At 48.9% G+C, this 15,337-nt stretch overlaps 1 protein-coding gene across 7 annotated transcripts in view; it reads left to right on the top strand.

Moving 5' to 3' along the window:
- Window positions 1-15,337, top strand: part of FRMD4A (FERM domain containing 4A) — a 383,479-nt gene that overhangs the window by 330,760 nt on the left and 37,382 nt on the right. For all 7 annotated transcript variants that reach the window (XM_051608133.1, XM_051608143.1, XM_051608117.1 and 4 more), the window contains exons 12-13: window positions 9,362-9,438; window positions 13,445-13,583. In XM_051608133.1, coding sequence (XP_051464093.1) covers window positions 9,362-9,438; window positions 13,445-13,583 — 216 coding nt within the window. The remainder of the gene's footprint in view (window positions 1-9,361; window positions 9,439-13,444; window positions 13,584-15,337) is intronic.

Genomic DNA, 15,337 nt, shown 5'->3' on the forward strand with positions numbered 1-15,337 from the left:
CATCCACTACTCTATGCCTTACCACTGCACTTCACTGTGCCAAAAAGCTGACAAGCACACTGGGAGATGAATAAATCCCATCAGAACACACTGGGCTGGAAAGCAGGATTTTGTCCCTGACACTGAGGATTTCCACAGGACTTGGCTGGACATGCCACAGGGCTGTCATTCAGTGAGCATTTCTTTTGGCAGCAGTATCAGCTGAAGTGACCTTCACCACCCTCCTCCCCATTGCAATCCTGCCACCACCTCTCCTTTCCACCCCTGGGCCCCTTCCTTAGTCATGCTGGTACAACTGTGTGTCAGGGAAGGCAACTGCTCCAGAAGAGGGATCAGAGCTCAGCATAACTCAGCCAAAAAAAGTGGTCACTTCTAACCTCGATCAGTTCCCAATCCCATTCACCATCTGGCCCACAATCAGTATCCCACAGCACAGTGTAGGAGCTGGGTATGGGTGCAGGCTGCAGAAACCATGGCAGCCAAGGAAAGAAACTACAGTTAACCTACACAATAAGCAAGCAAGGGCTCCATAGCTCGGAACAAGATGGAAGAAGTTTGGCTGAGTGGAATTTGCTAGGGATAAACCAGGATGGTATAGGTCATCACCACCAGGTTTTCTCTTTCTCATATCAGCTCATAAAAGCTTGCTTCGGTTTCTCTTGCAAACAGGGCTGATCTCAGATGGATAAGTGTATTGTCTAGGTAAAGCAACTTTTTAAAGTCATAGAATAGTCATGCTCAGTTTCCATTATCTAGGTAAACAAGCAGCTTGGTCAAGTATAATGCTTGTAAACACTAATACATATTTTAAGGCATTGTTGTTTTATAAGGAAACCAGCACTACTTTGGTAGTTTATTGTATGTGTGCTGTGGTGATACCATCAGGTACAGAGTCCCCAGGCTTTTCTGTGAGAATTTATATTCACAAAGGACACATGATGCCTCATCTCTTGATCCAGCCAAATCAAGCCCATGGCTACCATTAAATATAGGAGCAGTTCCATCAACATATAGCACTCTTGGTCTTAAGTGCTTTGTCGTATTCAGGTCTTAAAGGGTAATTCTCTATAAAAGCAGCAGCCAAGTCTTAAATGATTCTGCAGTTCACAGCAGGAACTTCTACAAGATGCAAAGACAAATCACTCCAACAGCACAAAGTGAAACAAATTGGAGCACAACTCCCTGGAGTTAGGGTGGAGATTTGAAGCAAGATTGAAACCTCCTCGAGCACGTGTGCTTGGCTCTGAAGTGGTAGCAGGCCCCCCCCACACCCCACCCTTCTCAAGTGCTGTCTCGTAGCTCACCAGGACTCACTACTCCGAAGGCCTGGGCATTTTTATCACTAGAGGAAGCCAGGCAGGGGCTCAGTTATTCAGAGGCTGTGAATATGAGGCATTTTGGAGTCAGTGGCCTGGGCAGGAGGCTCAGGCATTGCAGCCTGTTACCACGAACGCGGTGGGATCACCTCTGCCATGGCACCCCATATGCAGACACCCTGCATCACATGAGTATTTTCAGTCACACAGCCTAGTATGTATGTGCACTGTCATAGCACTGGGGGATGGGGATGGCAGTCCCTGTATTTTAGTTCCAAAACAGATGTACTTTAGTCATACCACTAGAGAGGACAAAAGGATCCTTAGCAAAGAGAGTAGCAGGAGTGGTTTGTAGGCAGCATAAACCTTTCTATGGCACCACAGCTGATTCATAGGCTATAGTCTGGACATCCTTTATCTTATACATAGTATATTATGTCCGGAAGGAGACATCTTCAATGCAGAAAGATCTAGTCACTTCAATTTTCTTGCAGAGAATAAAAGGGAGATAATTTAATTTTTAGGTATCAGGAAAAGAAGTTCTCTATAGATCTGTTGATTTAGACACACCCAGCATGGTGACTGCAATGCAAAATCTAACAGCATCTACCAGATATATATGTGAGGCAAAGGTGGATTTGGTTGTACATAAAGTTAAAATCTGATCTCCTGGTCTGTATACAGTTATAGACACAAATATCAAGTTGCATTACGTAGACAAATGATGCTTTGTCCAACTAGCAGCTCTTCCCTCTGTGATCTGATGCTTTGCTGTCTCTCCGAGCCAATAAACCACTTTGAAATTTAATAGGAAATTGTCTCTCCAGAATGGAATTGAATGAAGAGTGGTGATTATATAGATCTAGATGTGATTCCTGTTGGTCAAGCCAGAAATGTTTGTTCGGGTGGTGTGGTCCCATGAGAACAGCACACAGCAAAAGGGATCTCAAATTGAAACAGAATTTGTTTGTCTGTTTGGCAAAAAAAAAAAGTCCTAAAGCCTGAGGAGAAGAAGTAATTAGATAGTGAGCTGAGATTGCTGACAGACCACTGAAAGTCCCACTTAGGCAAGCCACTCTCATTCCATGGGGGAAGGGAGGACAGCAGGCCTCTGGGAAGATCATTGGTGGGGTTGTTTCCCACATTAACTCACACAGAAAACTTTCCCTTCCCTTTTTTTCTTCTGTCTTCTCCTCTCTTCTCTTTTCTTCGCAAAAGAAAAACAAAATACCCCAAACTAGCAAACACAGAAATGAATGGAAGCATGCAGGATGGAGGGCTATGTTACAGTGCAGCAGCATCCCCATCTCATGACCTGAGGGCACTCTCAGCAATGGGTCACACTAATTCACAGGTGACAGCCCATGGAAATCTCTTGGCAAATCTGCCCCTGAAACAAGAGTCCATTTATTTGAGCTGAGATGGTGCTGTTCTGCCTGGACCAAATCCTTCCTCATTCACTCTAACTAGTTTGACAGATGTATGATTAATGGGAGCAGGGTTGGCTGGAGGCAGAACACAAATCCATGCCTGGAAACCATGACCCCACTGAAATCACTGGGACAAAACTGCCATTGACTTCACTGGAGCTGTGATTTTCATAAGAGTTTAAGGCCAAAAAGGAACCGGTCATAACCTCCACCCCGACCTCCTGCATAACTCAGCCTCTAGAATTTTGCCTGCTGGTTTGTTCAATGGAGGGAATGACATTTCCAAGGAGGAATTTTTTTATTATGTTTGTTTTGTCTTTATAAACTGGAAAACAAAAGACCTGGGAGTTTGTAGCAAGCTGTCTGAAAATACTGTCATTGTTCAGTTTCATTGTTTAGTACCAGTTTTAGTATTGGGGATGTCACCCGGGGTTGGCTCTTGCCCATAGTGTAGGCAAGGGAAGGGGTTGCATTTGGAATGTTAGAAATGTGCCATGTTACTTCCCTGCCTTTCCTAAAAGACCTTCAGAGCATCCAGTCAGGGTGGTAGTGCCTGCAAGTGGAGGGATGATTGTTCGTTCTGCATAGGATGATTTAACAAGGCATTAATCATCTTAAGAAGCTGCAAGACTTGAAGGACTGGAAGATGTCACATAGGTCATGAAGTCCAACAGCAATTACAGTTGGTCATTTATTAGATGCTTAGAATCAAAGAAAAATATAGGTCAAAAAGGCCTCTGGAGGTCCCTAGCCTAACTTCCTGCTCAAATTTGGGCCAACATCAGAGTTCAATCAGATGACTCATGGCTCTAGTGTTTGACCACCTTCACTGCTTGTTTTGTTTTGGGGTGTTGTTTTAATATGTCTAGTCAGAATTGTCATAGCTGCAACCCTGCAATCTGTGTCCCTTGCCTCTTACTCATTCACTGGGCTCCCCTGAGAAAAGTCTGTCTCCATCTCCTTTGTAAATCCACTTCAGGTCACCAAAGAGAGCAGACAAACAGCAGGTAGTTCTTCTGCAGACTTCCTCAAATAGTTTGATTCTGAACAGCCACTAGGAGTGATATGTGAAACCCCTGAGAGTATGTGCATCACTGAGTAACTCCATTCTGCTTGTGCTCCAGCTCAGGTGCTTCAAGGGAAAACACACACACAGAAAAGGGAAAGACAATGAGATACCAAATACCTGGGCATGTTTATCTTGTTCTTAATAGACACAGTGCAAAACTGTTTACACTGTGTCCCCTCAGGGTAGTCCAGCCACAGTCCACACTGCCCAGTTCAGTGCCATGTCCAGCTCTTCTGGGCACAGGAGGCAGAAGACAGTATCAGGGACCCAGTCCCCCAAGCCCAACATGGAGAAGCCTTAGAATTATTCCAAAAGGTACTATTTGGGCGTGTTTCTCTAGATACTGTAATCCAGAAAGCACAATGCAGCAACCACCAGTGCTGCCCTTCAGCAACCATTTCTGTCCTGTCCCTGAGCTGCAGGGCAACACAGAGGCCAGCAACAACCTCATTATTGCCATGGGTTCCCAAATGTATGCCATGATCCCTCCACCGGATATTTAGGCAAGGCCTTGCAAGCACAAAAAGACAGAGCACAGCCCAGCGCCTGAACAGATTACATCATCAAAGTTCAGGACACACAGGAAGGACGTGAGTGACCAAGCCAGAAACCTCCCCTATGTTTTTCATTCACAAAACACCCTCCCTTCTTTATCAGGAGCCTCTGGCATTTTTCAAATGCTCTCGGGCTGACCCTGCCTCCAGCTGTCTGCAAACTCCACAGCACCGGCCTCACTGTCAATAAAAATGGTAAAAACCTTCTTCAGACTCACATGGATACAGATCCCTGGGCCTCCTCTCCTCCAGGCTCAGCTTAATTAGGGAGCAGCTAGCAAACCACAAGTGTGCGCACAAAAGAAGCTTGCATCTGAAGGGCTTTGACTGCAGCTTTTTGTAACTAGTCACAAGCATCTGGTGCCTGGCAAGCTTGCCTGCCTCTTGGAAGGGGCTTCCAATGAGAAAATTCCTGTTGCTTGCACCTGAATTCTCTGCAGTGCACTGTGCAGCACTCAGATCTCTCCCCTAGCTCCTCTTCAAAGCTGCCAACTTTGTAGAAAAGCCATTTCTGGCACTGGCTTCCCCACCATAGTCTCCCCACCCACCCCAACATATTTTAAACAGTACACATGGTCTGACAGGCAACAATTATTCCCCTGAATGTTTGTGGGTTGATAAGTAGTCTTGCAAATTCAAGTGCTAGTGTTTGGTTTAGTTTTATTGGCACACTGAAACAGAGCCCATGGAGGGGATAACTCCCTGCAGAGGGGTAGGGAATAAGGGTAAATCTTTCCTTCTCTTTCAGTAACTTTTTTCCCTTTTACATGCATGTATGAGTGTGCAGCTGTGCTCAAAACCAGTGTCAGGAAGACTTCCCTAAGTATCTATTGAAGATGAAATTATTTCGTGTGCAGCCACTACCAAAAATTGTTCCCATCTGAAAGCTGCCCAGTGCTGCATGATCTGAAATGGGCTGCTGACCTCAGAAAAGATCTCAGTGGACAAACCACCACATCACAGAAGCTCAGCCAACCACAAGCACCACTAATTGTCCCCTTGTCTGCGGGCTTGAAGTGAAGGCAAGCACTAAAGGACAGGGGAACTGTGCTCTCAGCTTGTATTACAAAGGGACTTTCTAAGTCTCATTTCCAGCATGTTTGGGGAGATGCTGTCCCAGTCCCTGCTGTGAGGTGCCTTTTGTCTGGCAAAAGCCACTTTGCCCCTAATACAACTCCAGAAAAAGCCAGTATGAATTTTCCCACCCACAAGGGCAGGTGTTTGGATTCAGCCCTGCAAATCAACCAAAGACAATCATAAGCCAAATAACCCAAAACCAGACCAGACTCGGATTAGGAAGAGGAAAACCTGCCATGAACGTGGATGCTTTGACTCAAACTAGGCCCAAAACCAGCACACATCTGTTGTCACTGCATTTCTGCAAGACTGTTGAAATCACGACCAGCTCCCTGCTGTGGCTCATATTCCCCAGTGAAGGCTGCAAGCATCAGCATGGTAAAAGGATCTTGATGGGTAAAAATTACATTTCCATTTAAGAAGACCCACTAATGGCACCTTGTACATCTGTCACTGAATTAACATCATTTTGAACTGTACATAAGCATGGCAACTGGTGAAGGGAACAGCTTGCTTACATTAGAAGGTCTGGCTGATGGAAGACCTTAGGCTTTGGTTCTCTTGAGGGGTTGTGATCAGCTAACAGGAAAGCTGATACTTTCTTTTGGGTATTCACATTTTTGCAGATTGGATTCCCTATGTATAGGAAGGGGGAGACCTCTCATTAATGTGGGCAAAAGGAGTGGGAGGCTACAGAGTAATGCTTGGGGAGCAAAGGGAGAGCAGTTATGGCAATGATAAAACTCACATGTATGTTCAGGAGAGCAGGGCTATGAAAAAAAGACATAAACTCAGGTTGTGGGGTCACTTTCACCCCCTCCCTCTCAAGAATCTGGATTTGCCTCCTTCCACACTCTGCCAAGAAAAACAATGAAACAAAATATAAAAATGCAGTGATCTGGGGAGCTGCTCTGGTGCCCAAAACATAGGTATCTAATGCTGTTTTAGCACTGCTGGAGATCCAAGATATCTGCGTGGGGCTGGCAGGGCACCGAACCTGCCCTCCTGGGCAGCAGCCGGGGCCAGGCAGGGTGCCCTAGGGCATGGAAAATGGCACTCGACACCTACAGTTTTGCATCTGAATAGCTCCCTCAGAGCCCCGTGTGTTTGGACAGTTGGAGTTAATAATCAAAGGGAAATGGAGCTGCAGTTAACGAACTGAGCTAAAGAACTGAGCACTGTGAAGTTTGGTAACAGGATAAAATAGGAAAGGATTGGAGTGCAGGGGACAGTCCGGCAGAGTCCAAGGTAGGAGAATGGGGAGTCCAAGGAGAGCAGAGGCCAGCAGGGCAGAAAAGGGTTTCAAATTCCTTCTGCACCGCACCGAAGTTTAGTCATAAATGACAACAGGGGACCCAGGGACAAAGGGATATTTTCTGAAGGGTGTGATCTGCTGGAGTTTCAGATTTTTATGTGTTCCACATGTCTGAGCACCTCCCAAACATGTTCTCTGCACATGCCGTGAGGCATGGCCACATTCTGCTCTCCGCTTTGTGGACGGGCATCTGGAAGCACAGAGGGATGGTTTTGTCAACCCACATGGCAGTCTTAGGCTTGACCACAGTTGTTGTCAGTAGGAGTCCAGGCCCCAAACTTCCTTTTCATGACTTTGAAGCTCAGTGGGCACTTGCAGGGAAGATACTCAGCTCCCTGCTTAACCCTTTCACCTTATGTCTCTCCTCCTTTGGTATGTAAAATAGTGGCTATTCTGTGTTTCACTTTTATACAGTGACTATTTTTTTCCAGTGAAGTTATAAAATAATCTTCTAAAGTCAGTATAATACAGCCCTTCAAGTTTTCCAGGCTTCCTGGCACCCTTTCTCCTTTGCCCTCCTGCAATGTGGACAGCCGCAAGGTACAGGACTGCTCAGTGCCTTCTCTACCCCATCCTTCCTTCTGAACACCCCATTATAGAAAGGAGAGGAGAGGAGAGGAGAGAGGAGAGAGAAGAGAGAAGAGAGGAGAGAGGAGAGAGGAGAGAGGAGAGAGGAGAGAGGAGAGAGGAGAGAGGAGAGGAAGGAAGGAAGGAAGGAAGGAAGGAAGGAAGGAAGGAAGGAAGGAAGGAAGGAAGGAAGGAAGGAAGGAAGGAAGGAAGGAAGGAAGGAAGGAAGGAAGGAAGGAAGGAAGGAAGGAAGGAAGGAAGGAAGGAAGGAAGGAAGGAAGGAAGGAAGGAAGGAAGGAAAGGAAGGAAGGAAGGAAGGAAGGAAGGAAGGAAGGAAGGAAGGAAGGAAGGAAGGAAGGAAGGAAGGAAGGAAGGAAGGAAGGAAGGAAGGAAGGAAGGAAGGAAGGAAGGAAGGAAGGAAGGAAGGAAGGAAGGAAGGAAGGAAGGAAGGAAAACAACAACAAAACACACATCCTGGTTGGAAACTTTTACAAACACAAACATTTTCAATTTTGCTGACCTTGTGAGTGAGGAGATGTTTGAGTCCTGTTTGTGGAGTGTTTCATTTGCTAGATGTCACCTCCAGTAGCGGTTTAATCAGTGCAAATCAAATTACCCCTCCTGTTTACTTATCTCCAGAGCACTGACACTGGCAAGCAGCTTATCTCGGCGTGGCAGGAGCCAGCGTCTTCCTTGGGGGTAGGACAGGAACTCCACAGAAGCTGCTTGTAGGGGGAGAGGGAGTATAAATCAGGGAGAGCTCTGGTGGCTCCACTCCCCAGCAGTGAGGTTACCCGCTAAGGGCAGCACGGGGAAGCTGAAGAACGAGATGCCCAGGGGGTGGTGGCTGCCTCCTCCCTGTGCATTAGCAGCTTGGAAACCAGGGTTCAGACTCAGGTTTACTCATTTGCAAACGGAGGCATCCGCGGGCCTGTGTGTGTGACAGTGCGGTGGTTGCAGCGCTGACACGGCGCTTCAGTCACCGCGTCCTTCCAGCTGCTTCTGTGGTCAGCCCTCCCTCCTGCCGGGGAAACGAGGGTTGCGCCAGGGCAGAGGTGTGGGTACAGGGCCCGTGTGAGCGTGTCCCTCTGCCCAGGAGCACACACACTCAGGCAAGCAGAGCCCCTGGGGCTGCCCCACACCGACTCCGGGGTGAGGACACACAGCCAGCGCCCAACAGACCTGCATCTTACTCCTGTGACCTTGGGCAAGGCAGTCACCTGGTTTGTGCCTCAGTTTCCCCCACCGGTGACAGCGCTGGCTGTGTGTGCGTGCTGCTTTGAGATGCCCCAACGGGGCAGCCTCCCAAATGGACTTCTGGCTGCGCTGCCGGGAGCTCGCTGGAGCCCGGGGCACGGCCAGCGCGAGTGCTGCCAGCACCTGGCACAGAGAAACTGACTCCGCTCAGCTGATGTTCCTGTGAGTTTTATGTTGGTTGCGGGGGTAAGAGCAGAGCTGGGGATCGCAGCTCAGCGGGGTGCTGCAGGTCGCCTCCGTGGGGGTCTCACCTCCTCGGCCAGGCCACCTTCGCCCCTCCCCTGTCAGCGCTGCACGCCTTGCCCGAGGGAAAGGCTGTTGTGGCAGGGAACAAATACACCCCAGCTTCCCGCTCTGGAAAGGAAAAGGCAGCCGAATCCCGGCTTTCCCGTGGCTTGTATGTCTTTAAACCGTAATTTCGTCCGGCGGAATGAAACCGGCTCTCTTCCCCGCCTCCCCCCGGCACCGAGCCCACCGCAGGCAGCGGGGGCCGAGCTGTAGGGAGCCGCCCCCCGCCCCCGGGGCTGCCCCGCCGGCCTGGGCGGGAGGCGCGGGCGGGACGCGGGGCCGAGGCGGGGCGGGGCGGAGCGGGGCAGCCCGGGCGGAGCGGAGCGGGGCAGCCGGGGCGGAGCGGGGCAGCCGGGGCGGAGCGGGGCAGCCGGGGCGGAGCGGGGCAGCCCGGGCGGAGCGGAGCGGGGCAGCCCCGCCGCAGCAGCGGCAGGAAGCGGCGCGGCGGGCACGGCAGGGGCGCTTCAATCCCCTTCTTCTCCCCGCAGATCTTCCAATGGAGGCAGCTGGAGAACCTCTATTTCCGCGAGAAGAAGTTCTCGGTGGAGGTGCACGACCCGCGCAGGTGAGAACTGAGCCGAGCCGGGCTGAGCCATCCCCAGCGGGGCTGAGCCGTGTCGAGCCGGGCTTTTGCACTGCCGAGCCGGGCTGAGCCATCCCCAGCGAGGCTGAGCCGTGCCGAGCCGAGCCGTGCCGGGCTTTACAGCTTCGACCTGCGCTTGGTAGCTCCAAGGAGCAGCGGGTACCAAGCCCGGGGACTGCCGCTTCCTTCCAGCGGGACGTTTTGGGTTTGGGTGGCAGGTTTTGAGGATGTGTTTCCCCCTCGGCTCCTAGCGGTATCTTTTTTTCCTTCCCTCTGTTTTGGCACCTTCTGTCCCGCGGGGCTGAGCAGCTCCGCTGCCCCGGCTGTGGTGCCATCAAGCGCGGAAGGGTGGCAGGGGTTGCCTTGTCCCCGTGTTGCACTCGGAGCCTGGAGATGGGCGCCAGATTTTGTACTCACATGCTTCCTTGTAAATAAATACTCAGTAGCACGACTGAAAGGAATGGCACGGTAGCAGAGGTTTACCGGCAGTCTGGATGAAAAAGCCCATCAGTCTTTTTGGCACAGGAATCTTTTTTTCTTACTTTAGAGGCGCGGGAGCGAGCTCAGGTGACTGCGCTGCATCTAAGCCGTGCATTCTGCACCCCTTGCTCGTTTGCGTTAGTGAATGGTTCCTGCAGACAGTGACCCAGCGTGTGTATTGCTCTGTGAACTGCTCTCGATAAAAGCTCTGTCCCGTTTGCAAAGGATGAACAGGGCTGATGGAAACCAGCTCCCTTTGCGGACTGATCCGATGTGCTCCTGGTAGCAGCGTGTGTTGCTGATCGCTCAGCTGTGATCCTGTTTCACCTGTTTCACGTGCCAATCTGTGCATCAATGTACTTTTATTAGGGGAATTTTGCACACCGTTTCTGTGCTTGTTGTGAGCGCGGCTGCACCAACGCAACGGGGTCTGTCTCCGTAAGTGAATTCTGTTAAAGCTTAAACTGAGTTGCTCCTACCATTGTGCAGCTCCAGGTCAGCAGAGCCTTGAGGCATCTGCTTAGTATTAAGCACGTAAATAGTCGCATGAAATCTAGCAGAGCAAATTCCCAAAGCAGAGAATACACTGGAAGATATTCCAGAAGGGAGCTGGGGGCGGTGCTGTCCTTCCCCCTCCGAGCCCCCGGCAGCGGGCGGGGCGTCAGGAACGCGTGCTGCGAGGAACCAGCAGCGAGGAGCCCCTCGACACCCAGCCCGGCCGCTTCCTCCAAGCACGATTGCCAGGAGAAGAAAGCAGACAGCTCTGGGATGTTAAAATCACGGTGATATTTGCACCTCAGTGTCATGCATGAAATGTAACTACGCAGAGGAACCTCTTCTGTCTCGTTCTTATTTAGGTGAGAGGGATTACTGAGATAGAAGAGCTTCCGTTTTTTATTCCATTGTGCTGTTTCTCTGAGTCAACAGCAGGAGGACAAAGCCCTGTCCCAGGTTGTCAGCCTGGTGCTTTCTCACGACAAAGGAATTAATTTGGTTGATTTTCAAGTACCAACATCCAGGTGAAAATACCCTGGCTGTAAAGCAACAGGGCACGTTGTGGTGGTGTGGTGGGAACACAGCTCGGGTTGTAGTCTCCTGGCTAAGTGGGATGGACTCCTGCGAGGTCTCAGTCTGTGGAGGAGTAGCCGACAGTGCTCCCTCCACATTCCTCTCTCTGTGTAGCCAAACCAGAGCCTGAGTCAGCGAAGCCACACTCGCAGGAGAGCAAGCACTGCTCCATGGTTGTGGCCAGGGCTGGGCAGCACAATGTGTTTTTAAGCCCTGCCTCTGCCCGTGGCTTCCTGTCCTGAACAAGGCATTTAAACCTCTCTTCATCGTGGTTTCTTAGCCCATAAAAGAGGGAAATGATACATTTTAGGGCATATCTGCAGGGTTAATTCCGTAGTGCGTGTAGCATGCATGGAGGGAAGTCACAGAAAACACTCATGGACCATCCATGAAAACCAAGTCCACAGCTCTGACCAGCAAAGTCTGCAGACTTTTTAATGGGGTCTGCAGTTTGGATGGGAAACATGTATGGATCCCAAGAAGAAAAAAGATGGAAATCACTTCTTTTAAGATGAGGTGATAAATGGCTTACAGAGTGCATTTCTGAGAGTTCAAAATGAGTAACTACTTTCAAACTGAGTGGGATGACACCAGAATTGAGGCTTCAGCCCATGTTTGAGTGCCTTAATGCCTTAGAGCCTCAATGCCAGTGTGCTGCAGTGGTTTGTGCCCCTTAAACCAAGAGTTGGATCCCTCCTCCAGCCTCAACTCCAGAAGCACTTCCTAGCATTGCCTTCATTCCCTGTCCAGTGACAGGGATGAGGCAGCCCGTCATCCATCCTGGTTAGGACCATCATCCACTGTTTTGTTGCGTCCATGTGGATTTTTGTCACAATAACAAGACTCAGGATGGGACGAGGTCTTTTGCTCCAGTCACATAGGAAGAGCTCAGCACAGGGTAACACTGAAATACGAGATCCCAGTTTTCTCAGTCCTTGTTTGCATTGGCTGTGGCTGTTTTCTCAGAGAAATTTCACTCTGATTTGTAGCTTCACAATTTGACTTTAACACACTTTATAGCACTGAAGAGGCCCTGACACAAGAGCTGTAAGCCCTCTCCCAGGCTGAACCTGGCCAGCAGATCCCATTTTGCTGCTGAGTTTTGCTTTTCTTTCATTCTTGGCTCTAGCACAACTTTCTTTGTGTGCCTCCCCACATTCACCTCCAGTTTAGGACAGGGCAGTAGCCCACAGGCACCAGAGGAGACGTGGCCAGGTCTGGTGCAGGAGGCAAGCCAGAGTCTTAGCAGGCCTGAGGACTTCTGAGTGCTGGTAAAAGGATCTCCCATCCTTTGCAATGCACAGTAAAGCTCCTGGGCTGACTTGCAGTGTCACCTTTACACCTGCATCACACAGAGCTTGTGCTCCTCAGCCTGACCTGCACAGGCCCCTCCTCACCGTCCACATCTCTACATGAAAGGCTGTAATGGAAGTGCTAGTTCCTGAGCTAGCCTGTGTACCAGTGCTCACATTAACTTCGTAATTGTCCTCCACCACAAGATTATTCTTAAACAACTGGAGAGGAGGACCTTATTTACCTGGGGCTCTGCAGATCGGCAGCTTGGTTTATCCAGCCAGTGCTAGATGCCTGCAGTGGGAGGGATTCTGCAGACCAGGACGCTGCGAGCCTGTGTGTGCTGCTGTGCCCATGTCAGGGGCTCTGCTGGTGGGGTTAGAGTTGAGGGCTGGAAAGGAATAATCAAGCAGTTTTGTACAGCTGTGAAAGCATGAGGAAACCTAACCTGTGTTTTTTGTTAATATTTGAGGACAATTGGGAGTCCCAGAGAGGAAACATTTAGCTCTTATTTTTCCTGTTTTTATATTCACTCAGCTAATCGCTGAGTAACATTCTTCTCTCCAGGGCACTAGGCAGCCTTTTCTAAGCCTCACAGCTCCCCTTTCCCATATCATGTGGCCAGTCCTGCTACATCTGATTACAAGTGGGGAAATAAATGCACCTGGAGTGTCTCCCACGTTATCTAGAGAAGCCACTGATCCTGTTGATCTGTAGTTGTCACCGAGTCCTAATATTTGAGAGCCACCATCCAAAGCCAGCGGTGGTGCAGGGTGTGAAGACTTGGTGTTGGGTGTCTCAGTTTGTGATGAGACACAGAGGATTCACACATGCTTTGGTATTGGTGACTCCCATGAGACACGCATCTGAGCTCAGCCAAACCCAGGAATAGTCTGAACTGGACAAACTGGATGATCTTTACTGTTAGTCCTCTGGAGCTTGCTACCTTGAGGAGTTATTTAAAGCAAATGTTCTCCTGGCCTGATAAACTATTTATTACTGTTCTCTGTGCATTTTTTTCCCATTAGCACAAGGGTGTGCACAGTAAAGACAGCAGTTTTTACTGTGAGTTCTGTGATAGGTTCTGCCACAAAAGAATTCAAGAAAATCTTGGTGTAACCCCAGTTCATTCTTTTCTCCTTTCTAGGGCATCTGTGACCAGAAGAACTTTTGGGCATAGTGGCATTGCTGTGCATACGTGGTACGCCTGTCCAGCACTAATAAAGTCTATCTGGGCTATGGCCATTAGTCAACATCAGTTCTACCTGGACAGAAAGCAAAGCAAGGTAAGCATGTTGGAGGTGGGAAGTCCATGTTGTGGGGGTTAAGACCTTCTCACTTCCTACAGTTTCAACAAGGTCCAGTCCAGGTGGTGGCTTGTTTCCTGCCCTCCCTTTCCACTTGAGATCAAAAAAAAGGAAAATAGACTCAAAATATCTCCTAGCTTTGTCCAGATTGACAGAATTTATATCAAATTCATGTCCCTGGGAGTGAGGATTGAGGGATAGATTGTGGCCGAATTGGAGGAGCCAGAGTTTGCAAGCAGATAGGGTCATGTCCCTGTCTGGGTGGTTTCCACATATCTTCAGGTTCTTGAACTCTGTGGTAAAATTAAGGCAGCTTCCAATATCTGAGTTCAAAGTGGGTTCACATTTCTACACCTGTTTGAAACCTTGCTGCCCCTTGCTTTTTACTGTCATATTTTCCTAGAAATGAGGGGTAGGGATATTATTTCTCTCTCCACACAATCTCACAACAGAAAGGCAGGATGCTGACAGCCTGGTCTTAAAAGGAACTGTTCTGTTTTGGTCTGGTGCTGCACAAAGGGCCAGTCAATTCACAAAAGAAACCACCTTGAGTCCAGGGGAGTTTGTGTTCTCCCTCTGATTCCTTTCATCAACAGTAATTTTAGGCATACCCAGAGCAGCAGAATATTGCTTTGATCACTGTGAGATCACTTGAAGACAGAAGGGAGACTTCTCATGCACATGTCCCTCTCCATATGAGCTTGCCAGTGTAAAACTTTACAGAGCAGATGGAATCTGTATTGAGTGGGGACCTTCTTATGCAACTGCCTGCATTGCTCCCCACCTCTGGTGAGATGGCAGGAATGTGCAGCGTGATGTTTCTCCAAATGGCTGAAACAGTTTTAACATCTTGCTGTAGCTGAAAGCACTGCCTGCATTTCCAGGCAGGGGCAGCTCCCTCCCTTGCACAGCTGCTGAGCCTGTCAGGTCCTTTCATGAGCCAGTTCAGTCCACTAAACTGATAGAAAAATACTTATTTTCTGTTTGTTTTTTTGGTGGTTTTTTTATTTGTTTTTGTTTTGTTGGCTTTTTTGTTTGTTTGGGGTTTTTTTTGTCTGTGGTTTTGTTTTGTTTTCTTTGCTGTGTTATTTTTGTGCTAGTTAAATGAATTTAATTGGCTTGCTGAAATTATGTGAAGGGCCGTAAGTGAGCTGTTAGTCCAGCTCACTAAACCCTTCTGACATTGCTTTCCATGTCATGATCTCTGTGACTTTATGGTAAAGTGGGTAGGATTTTTAGATGCCTTGAGCAGACCACATTGTTTCGCCCATGTGGCCATGTCCCATCTAACAAAAAAAACCCACCAGGATTCACCACAGTTGCTGTGAGCTGCATTGAATTTAGACGTATATCTGATTTCCCACCCCTGCCTAAATGCCAGCTGTAAATACGGACAAAATTGCATGCTCACCCTAAACCAGGTAATGCTTTCCTGATCCCCTCTGCTTAGCAGCACACTGGGGCCACTGGTAGCCCTCTCTGTTTTGCTGTCAACAAAAACAACTCAGCAAACAATCCGAAGTTTGGTTGTGTTTTACTTTTAGCCAGATGGATTTGCTGATCTAGCTGCAAAGTATTTAGGTCACAAGCAACCAACTAACAAAAGGAGATGCTCTCCTCCTCCTGTTTCTTTGGGAAGAAACCGGGTCTCTTAAATGCCCAGGACTTCCCTTCAGTGACTTCTTTTGTTGTTGGCAGATTGTGTTTCAATCTGATCTCCCCTCTCTCACACT

Source organism: Apus apus, chromosome 1 (genome assembly GCF_020740795.1).
Source record: "Apus apus isolate bApuApu2 chromosome 1, bApuApu2.pri.cur, whole genome shotgun sequence".
In the NCBI taxonomy this organism is placed as follows: Eukaryota; Metazoa; Chordata; class Aves; order Apodiformes; family Apodidae; genus Apus; species Apus apus.